We start from the raw sequence: 21,846 nt of genomic DNA, 5'->3' as shown, positions 1-21,846 counted from the left end.
ATACTGTTACAGATAAAAACCTGTGTTTTAATTTGCATAGTTTTCTGATCCTGATCTTACATCATTTTCAGGGGACTATGGAAGTGCTATAGAGACCTTGGTAACTGCGATTTCCTTAATTAAACAGTCCAAAGTATCTGCAGATGATCGCTGTAAAGTACTTATTAGCTCTCTTCAGGACTGCCTCCATGGAATTGAGTCCAAGTCTTATGGGTCTGGATCCAGGTAAAACTTTCCTCTTCCATGCACTCTTACTTACGAAAGAGAAAGTGTGGTGCACGACTAGTTCACAGAGAAGAAACTGAAAATAAGTCTTGTTAGAAGCTTAGTGATTTGCTGAGATGCACAAGAAATGTGTGAAAGAACCAAATAAGTGTTTGCTGAACTTAGAAAAGGTGCCTTTTAACTAGCCCTCTTTTCAAAATTGATCTGGCTAGCTTAAATTTAGGTCTGTTCTATTTAGTGGGTTTGGCACATACTTTCTTTACACAAATTAGCAGCCAATGCTGTAGTGATCATTTGAGTTATGGTGCATTTCCCCCAGCTGGTTTCAGTCATCTCATCCTCCATTCTGAGCATGTGCTTTCTGACTTTGCAAGATTAGAAAATGGGCACTCCCATTTGCAAGATTAGAAAATGGGAACTCCCTGTAACTGAGTTCTTAGCCACCACTGTTTATATCAGCTGTCTGTAATGTCATACACTAAAACTTACCTGCCTTACAGTGAACAGATATTTCTCTCCATCTGCTTTTGGTCAAATTCATACTCATAAGTGCTGTGGGGATGATTGGTATTTTGAAGAAAAATTTAATGAAGTAATTTCTTTTAGAAGACGTGAACGATCCAGAGAGAGGGACCACAGTAGGTCACGAGAAAAAAGTAGGCGCCACAAATCGCGTAGTAGAGATCGTCATGATGATTATTACCGGGAAAGAAGCCGTGAAAGAGAGAGACATCGTGATCGCGACAGAGATCGCGACAGAGAACGAGACAGAGAGAGAGAATACCGTCACCGTTAAAGAAGGTGAGCATTTGTTTCACATTCCTCAACTTTACTGTTCCTGACTTAATAAAAGTAACCGCTCTAGGTTTGAGATGATTTGCACCATTCATGTCTGCATTTAAATGATCCTGCAGTATGTACTGAATCACTTTTTTTTTGCAGCACCTGACATGAACATAGGTAAGTAATGACAGGTAACTGGTCTTGGGAGGGAGGAAGTCTTTGTGCATTATGTTCTGCATTCTGCATGCCACTTGTTTTATTTTAGCTGGTAGCAGTGTTCCCAGTTTTTATGAAATGTGGTTGAACCAGTTCTTAAAAAAGCAGTAAGCCAGACTGTTCTCTTTGTAATCGTAGAAGATTATATGAAATTTACAGGTTTATTTCTTGGTTGTATTTAAAAATACTAGATTTTAAAATCTGCTTGTGTAAGGATTGAAGTATTTAGCACTTCACAGATCATGTGTGGATTATTTCAGTGTACATCCAGTTGTTGTCCTTGCACACGTACAGTGGTGATTTACTGGGATTTTGGTATTTGTGGGGTTTGGTTTTTTTTGTTTTGTGTTGTTTTTCTTTTGTTTTTCCTGGTGAGTTTTAGTCAAATTCAGGAAATAAGCTAGATTTTGCTCGTTATTTTATCATGTGACCTGTCAGTATCTTTTGCCTTCTAGTTAAATTTGAGTGTTAACCTTCAGTAAAATTTATGATCAGTTGTTCTCAGCCACCCTGATTTTTCAATCCCTTCCACCTCTGATAGTAAAGTAATTTTCTGAAGACTAGTAAAAATGTATAACACAAGGTTTGATTCTTTTCTGGTTGTTCACAAACTAATGTGGTATTTCATATATCTGGAATCTTGCATGCATCAGATGTAGACAGCTAGAGTAGCATGCTGAGCAATGCTTTTTTTCAATGTACTGCTGAGTGCTTTAAGATACATAGAAATATATTATAAAATGTACCATTTTGAGGATTGGGAATTGAAACTGCCCATGATTGCTTATTTTCGACAATTAGGGAAAAACCCTACTTAACAGTTACTCTGTAACGATATTTTCCCTTTTTATAAGAACTTCCCACTCCATCTACACTGAAATTGAAGCTTGCAGATTGCCTGTCTGCCCAGCTTCCATTTCTTACTTTTAACCTCAGATTTAGTTTCCAGATTTGCATGTGTTGTTTATTCATGAAAGTTCATTTACAGAAGTTACAGAGCAAAACCTTTTGGAAATCATACAAAATCTAGTATACTCCTAAGTAAATATACAATTTTGTAAGAGTTAAATGTCAATTTTTCAGTCAGACTTTTGTGTCACTTTCTGACTCCTTTGGGAGAGAATGAAATCAGATGCTGAATGCTGTAATGTGTTGAGAATTGAGTGGGGTGTTGTCTTGGGTTCATATACTAATGGGACACACGAAGAAGGAACCAACGTAGAGAAAGGGAGTCATAGGCTTAAATAGGAAGGTGAAACATGGCAAATGAAATTGGCAGTGTATTTCTGTTAATGCCACTTTTTGCCATTAAAATATGGATTTGTAGAAATAATTCTGGAATTTAATAGAAATAGTAACTATAGCTTTTAATAACATAAAAATACATATATAACAAAAGTAAATGTAGTTTTTTAATTGAACTGGATTTTACCTTTTATAATAACTGCATATTTTTGATATTTGCAAATAGTTCTTTACTAATAAAGGTAACCACTGAGCTGAGTAATGGATGCATTTCCAGAGTGTTTTCCTTCTGGTGGAGATGAGGAAGCCATACTAAAAATTGTTAATAGCCTGGAATTGAAGTTAATTTTTTAACCCTTGGCATACTTCATTAATCTAACTTTAATTTTTATGTATTTAGTGTTGTGCCTGTAGATAATGGACTTACTGTGCCAAGTGTAGATTCCCTACCATGTTACCTCAAGAAAATATACCAAACAGCATTAGATTGCATTTTATGATTTCCAAAGAACAATTTTAAAATGATGCTGTGGTTTCAGTGTCTGTTCAGGTGGCTTTTACATTTGCAACATCCTTCAACTTTGTTATGTGCGGGGACTTCTCTTTTCTTTCAAAGGGGTATGTTGGTAAAATTCCTTTGTGTGAAGAAAATAAAAATAGGTCCTAAGAACTCAATTTAAAGGACCAATTTAGTATACTACATGTAAATGGAGGTATTTGGTATTTTTTTAAGTTAAGTTGTAAACATTTTGTCTTGTTGCTGTCTTAATGAAGAAGAGCTTTATTGAGTTTTGGTTTTATATATTTATACACAGACACATATAAAAGAAATACAGTTATCTTCTGGTTTGTATGTTTCATTTTCACTAAGATGTATGTTGCCATACATTTTTTGTTTCATTTTTTTACATTGAATACTATTCATAAGCGGATTTAACACTCAGTCATTTAATAAATATCTGCAGTGCTGAAAAGAGTTATTTCCCATATTACTGTGTTTTGCCAGACAACATGAAGTTACCTCTGTGCCTGCAGGCTATGAATGGTACCTATACTTCTAATTGTGTACCGATAGTCATAACTGTGATATTGTACTGGCATTTTTTCCAAAGTGTTACCACATCTAGTTTAGAAGGATTTTAAAGGTCCAATGTGAACATTTTTGTAAACAGTGAAATTCGGTTTGTACTGTATTACATTTATAGAGATGGGTTAAATTGGAATAACTTACAAAATGTGTTTATAACAATAAAATTCTACAAAATTTTAGTTGTACCATAGCAAGTGTTTACACTTCTGTTTGTACACTTGATGATTTCAAATTAAATTCTTGCATGATTTTTGTGCCTTTACCCTGAGTAAGGCCTCATGTACATTGTTAATCCATTCACCTGAATTACTATAAGCTGAATGTTTCCTTGGAACGTCTTGCCTTTGGTTATAGAAAGGCTGTATATATATTAAAGAGAGAAATAGATTTAACACAAATGTTTAAACTGTATTAGTCAAAAAAACTAAGAAACCAGTAGAATGACATTTAGAAGGATTAACAGCAAAATTAATGTGTACAAACAGAATAGTAATGTAACTTCATCAGCATCAGTCCTGACTTTTTTTTTCAGGCAGAAATTTTTTTTTATTTAACTGATACTCAATGATGTATTTCTAGCTGGTACATTGTCCCAATCTTAATCTGTCTGAATTTCTATAACTGCTGAATGTTAAATTTTTCATTTTATGTTTTTGTTACTGAGATGATTGATTATTTCCTATTTAAACTGGATTTGGATTGAATTGCAAAGACAAAACCACAACATTGTAACAGTTGATATGTATGTAGACTTTGTACTCCATAATTCATGCTTATTCTCTGATTTTTCTGCTCTCAAACCACTGTAAGCAAAATAATTTGATATCTGAGGCTCATATGCTTCTTCAGAAACTGCTCTCAGTTCTCTCTGAACTAGTTTCAGCTTTGGAGTGATCCAAGAAGTAAAATGGTTGGAATTTTTTTGGTGTCAGTAGGATGGGAAATGGTACTGGGTAGTTAATGTAGCATCATTACGTATTTGCTTCTATAAGTAGTAACAGTCCTGTAACAGTGTGTTAACAACCACTTAAACATCAAGTGAAGTGTGACATTAGCCTTTTAAGAAACCTTGTAAATGCGTAGGAAAATGCCCATTTTTATAGGCTAATAAGCTTCTAGTTAATACTAAGTGAATTGTGTGGCAGCATTGTTAAAGACCCGAGTGTATGTCCCTGTCTAGAATCATATCACACCTTAGTATTAAGCTATTACAAACGGTTTCTACCTAGTTCCGCTTTCTTTAAAATGTGTTTTTGAGGAAGCACATACGTAGAGCTGGCACTATTCTTCTGCATTTAGAATTCATCAGAGAAATAATGCTTTGTGCATCTGATTCAGTGTTTGGAATCCAGCACGAGGTGAGCAGTGCCACTGCTTTATGTGCTTCTTGAAGCCTATTTTATCACTACTCTGGTGCTTTACAGAAGCAGTTTGTTTTTTAATGTTCAGTGATTTATCTTGTCTTCTTGAGGGTGAAATGATGATTTAAAAAATGAAATTAATATCTTGTGCTACTTATTTTCAAAATAATAACTTCTATTGCTTTTATCTCCATGAATATTTTGCTGTAATTTTACTGACTGCTAAGGTGTCTTTAGACACACACATATTTTTGTGTTCCCAGTGTCCTCTGCTTTTTTACTTTATTTGTGAAGTCATTAGTTTTGGCAAATTTGGTCTGCGTGAAAGTTCTCCAAGAAACTTTAAGCCTTCATAATATATGAGGCAAAGAAGTAAAAATGTTGATTTGATGCAGTGTTCTCCAAAAATGAACAAATTCGTATTTTTCCTTTTGCTCATTGTGGTTTGAGAACTATGATTTCTTTTTACCAAAAAAAAAGAAAGGAGACACATGAGAGAGATATATCTTCATTTTTATGTTTTTCTGTGGCAGCCTGATCTACCTTTTTGTCTCTTTCATATATTAATGTGAATTTAACTTGACAGTAATTCATATCCTTTTATTTTGTAAACTAAAGATTGAATTTTCTGAACATAACTCACTGTTCATCAGTTATTTTTGGTGAATAGACAGGCTGGGGTAGTAGGAGAAAGATACATGATGAATGAAACTATTTGGGAGTTTTTCTGCCCATGTAAAATTATTTATAAAATCATGAAACTTGTATTATACACTAAGATTGAGCAAAAGTAGCAGGTAAGTACATGAGTAATGGAGCAGGGGAAATAGGCAGCAAATGTGAGAAGGTGCCAGTGGTGGTAAAGTAAGTCTGTATGTGTACAATGAACAGAATCACGTGTGTATCTCAGTTTATATGCAGAAAGACAAAATAGAAGGCCAAGCTTGAAATTCCTTCCTCCTTACTGTGTTATAGCTAAAGCATCAGAGTCTTTGGAGCGTTGTGATGTTCTGGAATGTAGGATAAATTAAAAGAAATTTGGGATTTCAAGTTGATACTTTGTGTGGGACTTTTGGTTTGTGTATTTCTTTATGTATAGAATAAAATAAAGGAGAATTACATGAAGTAATTCATAGGAGCTTTTAGGATATACTAACAAATGTATGTCATGCATTTTGCCGAAGTGTGAACATGTGAGATTGAAAATCAGTCTCTGAGAAGATCAGAAATTAAACTTATAACAAAACTTGATGGGTGTATGCACATACAGCTTTAAAACTGTTGTAGAATTTTCACAATTTTAAAAGATAGTTAAAGCTTTTATATGCTTATTTGGATAATTGGAATTAAAGGGAAAAAAATCAGAGTTGCTACTGCAAGATGCTGTTGATATATATAAGCAGTCTGTTGGGTTCTGTTGTAAGTGTGTGTCTTTGTGGGTGAAAAAATGCTCTAGTTGCATCTTGCATAAATATGAAAATGTTTCGTCACTCAAGTTCTGGGATTTCATTTGTGAAATGTTCTGCCATAAACTCCTAACTTTTAAACCACAAAATATCTGTTTAACAGCTAAGTCTAAAATTTGGGTTTTATTAGTAGAAATGCTGAGAAACTGATTGCTGTGTGGTGTTTAATTGTATAAACTTAACACATGCTTGGGACAGATAGCTTATATAGGATTTTAAGGAAGACAGAAAACAGTATTGCCATGAAATACTGACTAGAGATTTAATTATGTTTTTTAAAGTTATTTGTTGGTTCAATATTCTACTTACTTGTAGAATACTGAAAAGGGCTGGGCATGAAGGTATAATCCATACAGATTTAATTTCTTTTTGGAACCACATGGGTTTCCAGTTTTGACAAGATATAGTGGCAGAATACTTGGAACCAAAATGAACACCACTTTGGATTTTAGTTGGTTGTGTTTTTAAAAATGAAGGTTCAGTGTGGTGCTGACCATCTTAAAAGCCCTCTAATGAAAAGCATTAATCCTAAGTTCATTTTATTGTGCATTCTTTAGAGTTCCTGTAGTTCCATAAGAACCCTTACGAATCTAGCAAATTATTCCCAGGAACTTAAGCTTTCATATGCTAGTATTATAAATCATATATATGGTGCTTTGGATCTGTGAACTGTCGCCACAGAAGTGATAAAGATCCATAATTTTGGCTGCAGCAATTGTATTATGAGAGCAGCAAATTCTGACATGCAGTCTCACAGCTGTCAGGTGCTTACTTTCCCACTAGAAAACTGAGATTCTCTCCTGTCCATTGTGCTAACTTAGCTCACAACTCCAAACACATTTTTCTTGTGGAGGCAGTACTTTGTCACTTGGCTACTAATTAATGTCAAAAGTACGTAACACCTGTGGAAATATTGGCCTCTGGGGAAGGAAATTCCTCAAAAGTTGATACATTCATAACTTGGGAACAAAGTCTGTGAATAACAAAAGAAATTTCAGTCACTATTTTGGATTTGCATTAGTTTATGTGTATAATGTAGCATACAGAGCTTACTTGTTTATACTTTGGGATTTTTTAAGCTATTATTGACAGTCACTTTGAGGAAGGGAAGAAAAAAACAAGTACTTGGTTTTGAAATTATTGTACTAGCAGAGGAATATTTGACAGCTGTGTACTGTTGCATGTTTGTGAAGTTGCTTCTCTAAATGTCTTGTTTTTCAAATAAACAATTTAATGTGTTGGGGTTTTTGACAATTTGATTTTAAGTATTTTGAAATTATTGAATGTTGAAATTGTGAATTATTAATGAATTAAGACAGCTATTGTTTTGTAATGGAATTCAACTGAAATCTAGTGTATGGAATTATACCATCCCCAAGTATTTTGTGAACCCTTACAGTACTTAACTCTGAATTGTGTGGTTCCTTAATTTGCCAAAATAGAGTAAGAAGTAGGGCTTGGGTTTTTTCTTAGGGCAAGTAGGTGATGAAACCTGCAAATCTACATTGTATTATTTGACAAGTGGGTTCTTGTGCTTAAACTGCAAGCATGTATTTTTAGATGTGAACCCCATCCAGCTTGCTGCTAGTCTGAAAATTTTGATTATACTGGTGTCAGATTCTGTGCACTTTTGAATGTTACTGAGCTGTGAGCCATTCATTTCATTATACAATCAGCACATTACTTAAATGTCAAACCAGCTGAAAACTTCTGTAAGTGGGCAGGTAAAAATGTAAAGATCTAATTGTGGCAAAATTACCTTAAATTTTGTTCAGTTCCTCTTGCATATTTAGGAAATATTCTATATAAATGTTGCCATCAGTCACAGGAGCAATAGCTATTTCTTTCTTTATCGTTAATACTTTAACTGTGGAATTTATATTTTTTCAACTTTATTGTACAACAACATTAATCTTATTTTTAACTGTTGTGTTAGAGAACAACACACAAACAAGTAGCTACTGCTTCTGAGTATTTTGTGTTAGTTTACATTATGATGAAGTAGATGCACGACTTGTGTATGTATAGATAAGCCAACAATTTTCTGTGTATTATGGGGACTAGCAAAATCTACATCACAAATTTTGACACATTACAGCTGAAGGAAGAGGAACAGCGTGCAAGACAAGACACACTCTTCAAGGAAAGATGCTTGTCGAGCAGTTTGCTTCATGTGATTGAACTGAGCCTGTAAGGATTCATGGATAAAATGAACAGGAATAGATCTGAATAAAGCAAATCTGCATACATGGTAACCAGTAGCTCTTTTACTTTTTTATGTTGCTTAACTGTTTTATTTGAGGGAAACCTGTGTGATTTAAACCTTATAGCTTTTGCAACTTTATTACTGGTTATATACCTTTGGCAATTATAATGTGCAAGCAGTTGGAAAAAGTCAAGTAAATGCTTGTTTTTATAGTAGTTTGTTCATGTTAAACTGTTCATATGATAATGTCTGTACACAGCACCACTGATTACAGTAGATGTAGTGTTGTAATAAACTGTTTAATGGGGCTGATGTGTAAAGCTGTTCAAGTTATTTGATGTTTACACCTCAGGGAAAGTCTTGTGTTCAGCAATATTTAAAGATAATGTTACAATGAAAACATTGATGCTGTCTTCAAAAACATTGCAATAGTTTTTGCATATGCCTCAACCTAATCTTGCATTCAGCGAGTTAAACATACTAATGTTGTGCTCTCACACTCAATTTTGATATAAAAGTAGGTGGTTACATAAAACCTTTAATGCTATTTTGCTTTCTAGCAGTGTTTACCTAGGTGGCTTGTGAATTTGCTAATTGACACATAAAACTGTAAAAACTGCAGCTCTCTGTGGTCAGTTGTTTTGAGGAGAGATGGCCCCAGGTCTGTGATTTTTAGCAGGCTGAAAATTTTATCTCTCATACAGCCTTGGTCCTGATTGACAGTACAATTAATATGAACTTAAACTGTTCATATAAACTGCCCATAATAAGGAGTAGAAAGGTTAGGTTGAAAAAAGCAAAACAAACCCCTGCAGTTGTTTACAGTTTTATAATAATAGTGCTTGTGTGTGTTCCCTCTCTACCCCCAAGGCCATAGCAGTCTGTACATAGTTGTATATTAGAAATGTGCCAGAAGAAACAAGATGTTACCATTTTTATGACTTTATGGGTTTGGTATTTTCTTAGTACTTTGGGGTTTATTCACACATGCATATAAAACAGAGGGTACACTTGTATGTCCTTGTTCACCGATGGGCAATATTTAAATGTTTTAGCTAAAAATGGCACTGATTAAATTTGTCAGATGAGGTTTTGTAAATTTACCTAAAAACAAATTAATGGAGTGAAAGTTGGCTTCAAATTCAAGGATTTGTTTAAAATTTCATCAAGTGTGAAATGCAAGTGAATAGAAAGTTCATATAAGCTGCAAAAGCTTAGTTTCTGGCAGCCTTGTACAAAGGCTCACTTTTAGTCTATTGAAAATTGTTACATAATGGACATACTCTTGGAGTTTTCATGTATTCAAGTAACTGCACTTAATGTTTTAAGTTAAGTTTCAAGACCTCAGATGGCTTTAAGAGGCAACTCTTAGAAAACTCTTGATTGCTTTTTTTTACCAATTTTGAAGATTTTAGAGCCAACTAAAATGTTACCCTGTTCAGAAGCACATAAATCCATTTGATTTTCCAGAGCATATAAAGCATGTGCTTACATTCTGTAGGTTTCAAGGAATGTAAATATGTGCTTTAAGTATCTTATTTGGATACGTGAGTGATTTTCATGCTTTGAGTTGGGACCAGTAGCTTGTGCAACTGCCAGAGTTTTGCATAAGTCTGAAATGCTCTGATATTTTTGGCACCTATTATTCAGCCAGTTTTTCCTGCAGCCAGGTTGATGCTGTTGGACTTGGCTACAGCTTCAGACTCCTCCCCCCCTTTTTTCCCTCAAGTTGTGTACCTCAGTTCCTCGTGCACGGGGTCACTGGTGTTTATTGAACTCTTTGCTACTGAGAAGATATTTGACGTGTTTGTTTAATCCTGTTTGAAAATGAAAACTGCTTTTAAAAGTTTTGTAAAACTGAAAGTTGTATCCAGTCATGAATCACTTCCTGCTTTGTTTGTGAATAGGTGATTGTTACAAACAGTACTGTGTTTCTTTACTTAAAAACACTAATTACTACTGTGTGTAATAAGTTTAAGGAAGAAATAACCTGCCTGTAGCTGTTACATGGGGAATAGCTAAAACTGGAAAGGCAGCAGGTAAGTAATGTTCCATTGCATAGAGATATTAAATTTTAAAATAAAAAAAGTAAATTTACAAGCATTTTATGCAGGAACTGATATTTTACTCCACATTAAAATAGATTTAAGGATACTGTTGCTTTTTTTTACATAAATTGTAATTTCTCACACAGATTTCCGTTGCGGGCAATGGAAATAACAGGGAGGGGATAGCAGGGAGTAAATAACATGAGTTAAACTGAATGATCATTGTGACTTGAGAGATGAGATCCCTATAGGAAGCGCATTATTTCTACCTGTTCTCCAAATACTTAGTTTTAACTGATAAATGTATTGGGTTGCAATTTAGATAATACTATCTTGTTATTGTGAGTTTCCTGTGTTAGATTTTTTTTTCTTTATATAACAAAAAAGAAATGTACAGAAAAAAAATCCAAAGACCCTGATAGACACCAAAAAGGAATATACCTAATGTACATCATGTAAAACTGGATTTGTAGTAGAATTTTTACTGAGTTTTGGGTTATTAAATGTTCCTGGCAATTTCCTGTACATGCTCAGGAAATGGCAGTTTGGAAAATTACTGACTGGTGATGATGCTGTGATGGCTACTGCTCTTCTCTTTGATATTCATTCAGTCCTATTTCATCTCCTTTTGGTGAAGAAATGATGAAATACTCTGTGAGGAAATACTTTATTTCTTTCAATATTGATTTTATAAGTAACATTGAAAATATCGTAAGACTGTGTCCTTTATCTAGAAAGACAAAATCAACAAGTAGTGACTTAGGGGTGGTGGTGCTTTAGCAACAGTTGTTTTATTAGTGGTTTGTTTTTTAGAAGTAGAGGCTGGGTTTTTTTGGTTTTTTTAAGTAAAATTTTTACTGGACTATATGTTTTGACAGGTCAAAAGTACTTCAGAAGTAGAACATAGCATTTTGGAAACTGTACAGTCTTTTTTTCTCTCATTCTCTTTTCCTTTCTGTGCCAATAATTTTTGTTCTGATTACATTTTGAAAAATGATTGTCAGAACTTCAGATTTTGTGACTTACAAGCTTGGGTAATTGTTGTTTTTGTGTTAAACAAGATATTTTTATTAAATTTAGACATTAGCTTTTTTTTTAATGGACCGAGTGCATTCTGGTTCTGTTCCTTTGAAACTGGTGAGGCTTAGTTTTTTTAAGTGTATTTTTTTTACCTGATTGTTTAGTTGCACATGCAAGCCCTTGTAAATGTTTTCCTAGTTGTACGTGGATAATTGGAGATTTAAATGTTGTATATACTTGTCATCTGTGTTTCTAGTAAAATACATGGCATTCTTTATAGAAGTACTTAATTCCTGATTTTCTTTTCTTATCCACTTGCCCTCTTGTGTACAGGTTAAACAGACTTTGTTCCTATTTTTATTTATAGAATTTTATACATCCCCTGTTAAAGTTTTCCTTGGTTCTTGTGTAAACTGAGATACAGCCTTACATTTCCTAATCCAACGCTCGTTCAGATACTGTCAGTCCTGTAGATTCAAATATAAAACATGCATGTTTAAGACTGGTACTCTTCAAAGATCCAAGACACTAAATTCCTTCCGCGTTGAAATACAAGTCCTTCAAGATTTTAGGGAAGGAGAGTGCAGGTCAGTGTCCATATACTTGAAGAAATCTGAATTCTTTCTAAAATAACAATTTTGACAGGAAAGAAGCAACGTGGATTCACTTAGTATTTCATTTGGTAATTGACTGCACAGGTCTTGAACATAATAGTTACAGCATGCTAATGAATCGTGATGTTTATGCAGAAATACTGTCTCTTGTAATTATGATGCCTTGCAATTAACATTTCAGACTGCTTTGGGGTGGGTGGGATGTTGAGGTGTTTTTTTGGTTTTGTAGTTGTTTCCCCTTCTTCCCCTTTACACCACCCCCACCTTCCCCACCCCCTTTCAGGTCTGACATCCTGTGTATTTTTAGATTCATTTCAGCTTTAGAGGACAAATTTACTAGGGAGCAGTTTGAAGCATGGGTTGTAAATTTGATGTTCTTGAGGGATTTGTCTTCCTCGTGTTGGACAAAGTACAATGAAGCTCCTCATTCTGTTTGTGTATGATATGCTTTTTAGTTCCTGAACCCTTTCCATAGCCCCAGTGGGTTCTGGGTTCTGGTATGACCTATGCCTGTGCTTAAATCTTTTAAAACCTCTTTGGAAATACACTAGTTTTACTGAAGTCTATTAAAAATAGCAAACAATATACCTTTGATCCCAGTGGAATAGAGCATTTAAGTTGTAAAAATTCCCATCTATTTATACCATGTAATGTGATTTTTTACATAATTTCAGTATACACTTTGGAGTATATTCAGCTAATAGACTTTGGCCTCACCCTCTTGTACACAGTATTTTGTAATAGAAAATATTTTAAACTGTGCATATTATTACATTACGAAACAGACATTCCCTTGATCTTCAGTTGGAAGAAAATGAGGAATGTGTGTGCTTTTATAAATGCAAGTGATTGCAAATTCAATTTCCTTACTACTGCAGTTGTCCTTTTTTAAAATAATAAAGAAAGGGGAAAAAAGCCAAATGTTTTAGAGGTGAAGTACATTCCTATTTGGTAAACCTTAATAGTTTTATGCCTATTACCAGCACTGCTGACTTTCTAAACAAAAGGCTGTATTGTCTTCCTGTACCATTCCATTTCCTGGTTCCTGCTTTGCACACAGATGTATGAGTAAACTGTTCAAGGAATGGTTCGAAATACAGGAGGGGGGTTGTCTAAGTTGGAATGCAGAATTGCAATGCAAAGTGTAAGGAAATGGATGCCTGTCAGAATGCCTGACTCCAAAGGATTTTATACATATAATAAACAGTTTACTGATGCCGGCAGGCCAAAGAGTCTGTTGAATACTGAAGTTTTTGGAGACCTATATTTCTCCACAAGGTAAGATGGTATGCTAGCAAATGTGGATTTTAATACATTTTCAGCAGAGGTACTTAATCTGTAAGTTTAGGGATCATTTCATCTTTTTTAGATGTTATACTTGAAATATTGCACTTTTAGCTTTCATGGGTTTCTTTTTTTCCAGCCCTTAGGAGACTGTTAAGCAATTTGCTGTCCAACTTTTGTGTTGGTCTTAAACTGCAATAGTAGTTTACCTTGTATTGAAGAAATAAAGACCATTTTTATATTAAAAAATACTTTTGTCTGTCTTCATTTCAACTTGTCTAATGTTTTTGCACTTTTCATTATTGTCAGTCTTCAAATTTTCAGACATTAAAACTTAGAGTGTGGACATTCTAACAAAGTGATAGCTAGATTCTGTAGTGCATTTTCTGAATCTAGAAATAGTTTTATTCATTGCTCTTGTCTTTATCTGATCTTTGCAGAATTTACAGTCACTGAGAAGTGCTGCAGACTTTTTTTGTAAGCCAGGTTTTTTTCTTTAAAATACAGTGACCCACAAGAAATTTGTTAACTAAGGGGGAAAAAAATAAGCATGTCGCGTAAAGCAATTTCAGTCTCTTAAAATGACATTTTCAGAATCAAATATCAGTGTAGGAATGTTTGGAGCTGTGGGCTTGCTCTATAGGAGGCGTTAAGCCACTGATGATAAAATTTTTTATTTTAAAAACTTTTTATTTTAACCTGGTTTCTTGAGTTGATGAAATCTGACAAATATTAATCAGTGCAAAGCATGTGGCGTTGAACAACACAGCAGTTGTAAAACAGCTGTATGACAGGTTGAACTTTCAGCTCATCTCATGCAAACAATTGGTGCCAATGGCAGTATCCATGTTCTGATGGTTTAAAACTCCTTTGAGTACTGGGGTTTCATGGGCAAATGTTTTTGCTGTTAAAGCAGAGCTTTGTGTTATATAAAACACACATCTGTTTTAAACAAAAAGCCATTAGCACTGTCACGCTGTGCCATCCTAGTGGCAAACTTTTCGTAATTCCTAATACTTGCCAAAGTTCATTTACTGTGGCACGAAATAAGCTATATCCATTCTACCATCTTAGATTAATGGTAGTATTTTGCAGTACTGTCAGCTCCAACTTGGGTCTGCGATGAGCCTCTAGCATTTGACAGTAGTAAGATTATGTGAGAAATACTGGTTTGGGAAAAAAAATTACTTTTATTGCTTCACAAAGAAATCTGAAATGTAATCTGATTTCCATGGAAGAACATAACACTCATGATTGTATTTAAATCTGATGAGGAGTTGTACAGGTCTCTGTAGAGGAAACCAAATGCTCATCAGAAAATGAACCTAAATTTCTTTGAGTAGTGCTCCAAACCTGCAATAATGAAAATAACATTCACTTACTCTGAAGGGCTCAGACATTAATTACTCAAAATAGCAAGCAAAGGGATAGCAAAGTCAACTTGACCACTGAGTTGCACTGTGTCTGAGTTTCACCATTGTAACTTGAGTGTTTAGCAACATGAGTGTGTGTTGTAGCCTGGCTTTATTGATCAAGTGAAGGTTCGGACAGAGCCTGAGGCAGTGTTGGGCTGCAGCTAGTGGGGCTTAGGGGACTTCAGTCTTCCTTCTGGGTTAAGAACACTGGGGCAAATCATTGTGAACTCTTGATTTTGAAAGTATTTTATTGCAGTTTTCCTCCAGGTTAGGGTGTTCAGCAGTTCCAACTGCTGAATGGGAGAGAAGTGTATAGCATCCTGCCCCCCCAAACAAGGGCTGTATGCTCTAAGATAAACACAGTGAGGATTCAGTCATGCATGGATGAATTCATTGTGGAGGTGTTAAAGCATAGGTGAACTAACCAGGATGCAAGACAATCAAGATTCAGTTTGAATTATATCGGAGAATGAGGAAGATAAGCACTTTGCCTATGGGCTTTGTTTTCTGCCTTGTAAGTTGCCTGGGGAAAACAACTATCCCTTGAGTTTGAGACAAGGAAATAGTTTGATAATGCTTATTAGGAAATTTTTTTTGCTTAATTCTGCTTGCAAGAACCTTGCCTCCAACCTTTGTCAGTGTTTTCTTCATAGCTGCTGTGGATTGAAGGGCCCAGATTCTGAGGTGAGTTGGAGGGAGAGATCCTGTTGGAATCCAAGCTTCAGCAGAAGATTATTGTCCTTTCTTGTTTCTCTCTCCAGTGTGTAGTGACATGGAAGCTGGCACAGAAGCTTCCTCTCTGCCACCTCAGCTGCAGGCTGACTGGCCTCAGCAAAGAGAGCTAACTTTTCCCATCTACCCTATCCTCTTAGGTCTGCAAAAAAGATAAAAATACCAAAACCAAGAATTACCCACACCAGGATAAATCTGTTCCTGAACACTGCTGTACTTGGATGAGTAAAATCACTGTTTGTCTCGTACTATTGACTCTCATGTTTTTGGGAGTGGAGAGAGGTGGAAGGCATTTGTGAGGTTTAGTAGGGGAGCCTAAAATAGTCACTTCTGTGAGCCTTATGTTCTTGTGCCAGCTGCAGTTGAAGGGAGATTCCTGGACTTTAGGAACTGTTTCTGTGAGGGTGGCTCTGAAGATCTTGCGCACATCTGCTGTGGGTTTTGCAACCCAGGCAGCAGGACAGCTGAGTCCCCCTAGTCTTTACAGGAAGAAGTCATCACTTCAGCTGCTGCACCTCTTCAGAGCCAGCAGCACTGAAGGCTCTACTGAAGTTTTCTCCTCTTACAAAGCTGGCATTTTTGTTCATTTTCTGTCGATATAGGAATTACTGATCAGTTTTGGAAATTTGTCTCTATAGAAATGAAAGCCATCTTAAGTACTTGCTGGGAAGCAGGCATTGAGTGAGGAGTTGAAGTGTCCTTTTTTTGACCTTCGGTAGTATGAACTGAGAAGAGACACTCAGATTTGGAGTATTAGTGCCTTTTAATTTCCCCATGGTTCATCCTTCAAACAGTTTCATGACACAGCAACTTGTCCAGGAGAGATGGTAAGCTGCAAAAGAGGAGCAGCAGAAAGCAAATTAAGCAATAAAATCAGCAGAGCAAAGTCTGTATGAAGCTGTGAAAGGTAAGCTTGTCCAGTGCAAGCTGAGTAAAGGAAGACAACCAATGTAGTTTATGATCTTAAAGATACCTTACTACATGAAATTCAGGTGCATGCACCAGAGTGTCTGCACCCTGAAATGCTGGACTGTAACAAATGGTGACATGCTAGGCAAGGAAACACTGTTTTAATCATTTTGGGGCCAGGACCTCTGTTTTGCATTAGGAATTAGCTGAATACCCTTGAGATCCTGTAACATCACACTTTCAGAAATAGCCAGCTGAGAAAGGAGTTTTGCCCCACATTATTCTCTGCATTTTTCCAAAGATAACCACATGGTTAGCATAGCATATTTGTTACAGGAACATAATCTGCACACTTAACACTTCTGACAGTGGGTTTAGCATATCCTAAAGTACTTAAAGCATGACACTACTTGAATTTCTGAGTGCATCTTGACTAACAACAGAGATTACTCCAGACACAGTGAAGAATTTAGTTGCGAGTTGGATGTTCATGTTCTATGAGTGCAGGTAAGGCCACTGCTACTCAAGAGACTTTGTTGTGTAATAGATGGACAGATTAAGTGAAACTGCAAGAGGAAGAAAATGTATCCATCACATTGAATTTTTATTTATTTTACGTCTTGGAAGATACAAAAGCAAGTGATTACATCTGAAAAATGTGAGTAAATAACTGGAAATGGGGAGACAATAAACCTGCTCTGTGTCCAGGAAAAGTAATTTGTTGAGAGATGTAGAGGAAAGCCTTACAGAGAAGCAACAGAAAGAGACCAAAGTGAGAGTGAGGTGGGAATCTATTTCCTTTCTTTTCCTGGAGATGAAAGGAGGTGAAATGTGCAGAAGTGCTGTGATGGAGTGGCAGCTGGGGAGTCAGCATGTTTATTTTCAAGGGTGCTTAGAGGTGCTGTGCTGCCTGTGGACTGAGGGAGGGAGAGGAGCTGGTGCATTTGAGATTTTTGCTTGCCAGACTTTTGATGCTGAAGTTTGAGCTGGAAGTGAGTCAGAGAAGTAACATAGTATAACATAATGTGTAATATAGAAAACGGTGAGATGCTTATCAGTTCACGCTTTAATGCTGAGACACCGAGTATGTATTGACTTTTACTCCAGTATTTTCCTGCTCTTGGAGAGGCTGTGAAAAGCAGTTGCAGCCCAGTAGAAATAGAATTCTCTTTGCTGTGGATAGAAGATAGCTATTCCTTTTCATTAGCTGAGTCTGTTTATGCATCTCTTCTGAACAATTTGCAGAAAATTGTTAGCACTTTGCTTCCCATCAGACTGCTGGAAGTTTTGTAAACCTTGTGGCCTTTGTAAAACTGGGAAGTAGAATTAATTTATTTTTGTACAGGGCTTCCCAGTTTTACAGAAATGAACAAGTGTAAACAGATGGTTTTTAAAAATTACATATTGCTGAACATTTCTTCAAAACTACTTGAATCTACTTAGCACTGGCACCCATTGAGTAGATTTTTCTCGTTTTATCCTATATGTTAATGGTGACATTCGGCCTCTAGGTGTTCTGTCACACCCAACAAGGAGTGATACGTTCAAAATGGTGTAGATGTGCACATAGAGTGTAAAATGGCTCTTGCTGCCATCTAGCGGCATCAAAAACCCTCTCCACTCCTCTGCTTAATTTGTAGTTGAGTTATTGGATCTGCATTGTCAGCAGAACTAAGTGTGATAATCCTGAGCTGTCCTAAATTTAAGGAAATAGCAGTCACTTTTTCCCTCCCACTTTTCTACAAAATAAGCAAGCTGTATTTTCTTTGCCTTGACACCTCGTGAAAAAGCTCATGAAAAAGCCTAGTGAATAAACCTTGTTTATTGCCTTATTTTCTGCATAGTACTTTGAATGCCTTTTGAGTGCACTAATCTTAAAATTCCTGTGTGTGTTTTCCTCTATAATACATTTGGAGTGAAAGAAATACTTTAATGCTCAGAGACCTTTCTTTGACACTAAGAAGACTGGGAAAAGATCCTGTCCAGACAGGCAGATAAAATGTTGCCTGTAGTGGAATGCATCTTTAAAACTCCTCAGAAGAAGGGTGGGTTCCTCTGTGGAACAGTCAGCGTTCGCCTCTGAAGGAGCAGCAACCTCCATGGAGTTACTGCATTTCAGAATGGTTACACTCTGATGCTTAAAACTGATTGAGGCTTGCTGGTATCCACTTTCCCTGTTAGCCATCTACTTCTTTTTCACAGGCAGCTACCCATGCCACCTTTTACAAACTGCAGACTGTGCTTCACTTAAAAAATACATGGCTGTGCCTGGGTGTGTTACAACTCCACAGTGGTAGAAGGGGATGAAAACAGAGACCATTCATGCCAAACAGGATCCTCATTCATGGGTCAAGTTGTAAGGGACTTCGGCTCTCATCTCAAAAAGTTAATTGGAGCCCATAGGTAATTAAAACTGCAGTTCTCACTTTCCTGACAGGCATTTAGCCTGGAATCTTTGCAAGATGCAGTTTCACTGCTCCCACTTTCTCAAAGACCTGCAGTGTAAGGGTAATGAAATTGGTGAATGGTGTAGAATGGCCAACAGAACCCTGCAGAAGAAACTGTTGAAAATAATGTCTAAATTGTGTGGTGGGTTCTTTTTGAATACATAAAATACATTGAATGAAAAGGGTCAGAGAAGGCCAATGTTTTATTAGCAGCTATAAAAAGCTGTATTTTGAGCTTCTCTGGGGAAGTATAAGCTCTCTATAGTGATTAAACCTATCTGCTGGCTCGCTTCCATCTCAGCAGGAGTCCGGGAAAACTGATCTAGTGTTTCTTTCACAGTGGTAACAGTATGATACTTCATAATTTTTTTTAAGAGGAAGCCCTACGGTGCTCTCCTAATTTCAAGTTAGCCCCTGCCTGTTCCATTGAGCTAAGTAATTTATCGTATTTTAAAATTAATTTTATGCCTTTTACTCAAAATTAATTTAGAAATCTAACTTTTTTTTTTTGTAGTTATAATTACAGCAATAGCTAGCTCAGATTTTTAACTGTGAGGAGCTTGGGTGCATTACTGAAGCAGGGAAGGTTTCTGAAAATTCAGATCTTTATTTGGGAAAAAAGTAGCAGGTTGCCGAAACTGCATTACTGCCAAATTAAGTTCATAGCCTGTTAAAACAGGCAGGGCTGATGAGAGTAATGGTGGCATATACAATTCATTGCTGGAGCCAGATTTGTGCTACCTCCAGCTGCACCTGATCCTTGAAGCAGGTGGCCTCTCGATCACTCAGTTTGTCCTTTTCAGGACTTGGAAGAAGTTTGAGGAAGGTCTTTCGTGACACTTCTGCAAGGTCAGCTCCTGTGAGATTGTATGTAATCTCCTTCCAAAGAATAAAAATGTTCCCATCTCTTTTTAACTTGGAGAGGGGGGAAAAAGGAAATAAAAAAAAAGGAAAGCCTAAACCCCCCCAGTTTTAGTATTAAATCTTGGAGTGACCTAACCTGGGTAAGGATGCTGAGGAACCTGGTAATTTTGCTGAGAGCCTGGAGGTGGCAGTTATTCTTTATTTGTTGAATGTGCCAGTATCAGTGTGCCATCTGAGGGCAGCTGCCAGGTGAAGGGCTCAGCTCTGAGGAGCAGTCAGCTCCCTGTATGTGAGTCATTTCTTTCACAACAGTGGCTTATGATAAACTTGCCTAAACTGCACACTTGGACAGAGCCTGGGCTCAACAGTTACAGCATGGTGGTACATCATGTGCAGCAGCTGCCAAAGGTTGTTGGAAGCAGGTTCAGCACCTATGTTCTTTGGGGCCCTCCCAGCCCTTTGCCATAGATAGGAATGTGGCTAACATAGTCTAGTTGAAACAATCTGGGCAGTTTCCAATCTCTCCCCCGTCATTTTGTTATGCAGATTTTTTTTTCATTCCACAGATTGCTACAAAAGTTTTCCTACTATAGCCACAACCTGCTTGTGACTCTGAAATTCAGTGGCTGCTTTGAAAATTGCTCCATTTGAGATTATTTCTTTTGTTTTCAGTAGGAACCAGAGCATGTGTCCACTGCCAGTTTCTCACTTCTTAAGCGTGCTTCCATCCTAGTAACAACATTCAAGCCTGTGAACATTTGGATAATAAATCCAGTAATGATTCTTGTGGTGAGCAAATCTTTGTATGAGGTTTAAAAAAATGGAATTTATTTCTTTTTCATTCAGCTATATCTCTCTTCTCTGTGGTTAGCTATGCTTGGAGGTAAAATGGGTTAGGAGTGGTGTGGGTGCCTTTTAGCCTTCCATACTTCATTGCAAGATCACATGAGAAAGCAAAGTAGTAAAAAAGACTGGAAAATGCTGCCTGAGGTAGGAAGCTCCATCCCATTCTGGTGCAGCCAACTGCATTTTTTAACTTCCCCCATGATTTATCTTACAACCTCATAGGGTCTGTCTGGGGTGTTTGCTTCTGTACTTCCTACAGGAAGTCTATTCCACTCCTCCTATGCTCTGGGGGTTACGAATCAGAGTCACTGTCTGAATTTCTTCTTGGCTAGATTATATTAATTTGATTTTTGTGCTGATATTGCTCTCTATCTAGTTATGTCTCTTCTCATAGTACTTAATCCCTGGAGGCATTCACAACAGCTAGTTATTAATTCTTCTGCCTTTATTTTGGCAAATTTGTTTAAGGAGTCTCTGGCCTTCTTTAGGATATACAGTGTTTGCACCCACTTGCCCTGTTCTTGCATATTTGTTTTTCTGCTAGTTTTTCCTACAGAAGGAGATAATACACTAGATATGAAGAAGAAATTTCCCCCTGTGAGAGTGGTGAGACACTGAAACAGGTTGCCCAGAGAAGTCCTGGATATCCCATCCCTGGAAATGTTTGAGGCCAGGTTGGGGGGAGGTTTGAGCAAACTGGTCTAGCAGAAGGTGTCCTTGTCCATTGCAAGGGGATTGGAACTTGGTGGTCACTAAGGTTCCTCCCAGCCCAAGCCATTTTATTATATGTTCTTTTAACAGAAAGAAGCACGCTTTTCCACATGGGGGTCTTAGCAGGGTTTGTATGATAGATGTAGCATTTAGCCCATTTGCTGAAATTCCATTCCCTGCTGCAGCCTCCTGTAGATCTTGTCATCAGCTGAGGTGTATAGATATTTCCAATACAGAAGTTTTTGATGCTCTTAAATCCTGTTCCATTTCTGCTATGCCATTTTCTAGATCATTAAGTTGCTCCTGTATTAAATCCTTGTTGATAGTACTGAAGAACACCCTTGTCATGGAGTTTGTACATTTT

General features: G+C 36.6%; 1 protein-coding gene across 5 annotated transcripts in view; it reads left to right on the top strand.

Annotated features, from left to right (window-relative positions):
- CPSF6 (cleavage and polyadenylation specific factor 6) overlaps positions 1-8,900 on the top strand; it is a 28,046-nt gene extending 19,146 nt beyond the window's left edge. For 2 of the 5 annotated variants that reach the window (XM_071552247.1, XM_071552245.1), the window contains 3 exons: positions 72-225; positions 835-1,026; positions 8,485-8,900. In XM_071552247.1, the coding sequence (XP_071408348.1) occupies positions 72-225; positions 835-1,021 (341 nt within the window). In that variant the 3' untranslated portion in view covers positions 1,022-1,026; positions 8,485-8,900. The other 3 variants (XM_071552246.1, XM_071552243.1, XM_071552244.1) reach the window with 2 other exon arrangements.
- The last annotated feature ends 12,946 nt before the right edge of the window (positions 8,901-21,846 follow it).

The sequence above is a fragment of the Pithys albifrons genome, chromosome 3 (assembly GCF_047495875.1).
Source record: "Pithys albifrons albifrons isolate INPA30051 chromosome 3, PitAlb_v1, whole genome shotgun sequence".
NCBI classification, from domain to species: domain Eukaryota; kingdom Metazoa; phylum Chordata; class Aves; order Passeriformes; family Thamnophilidae; genus Pithys; species Pithys albifrons.
The sequence above is the reverse complement of the archived record's forward strand: the minus strand, read 5'-3'. Positions and strand labels throughout refer to the sequence as shown.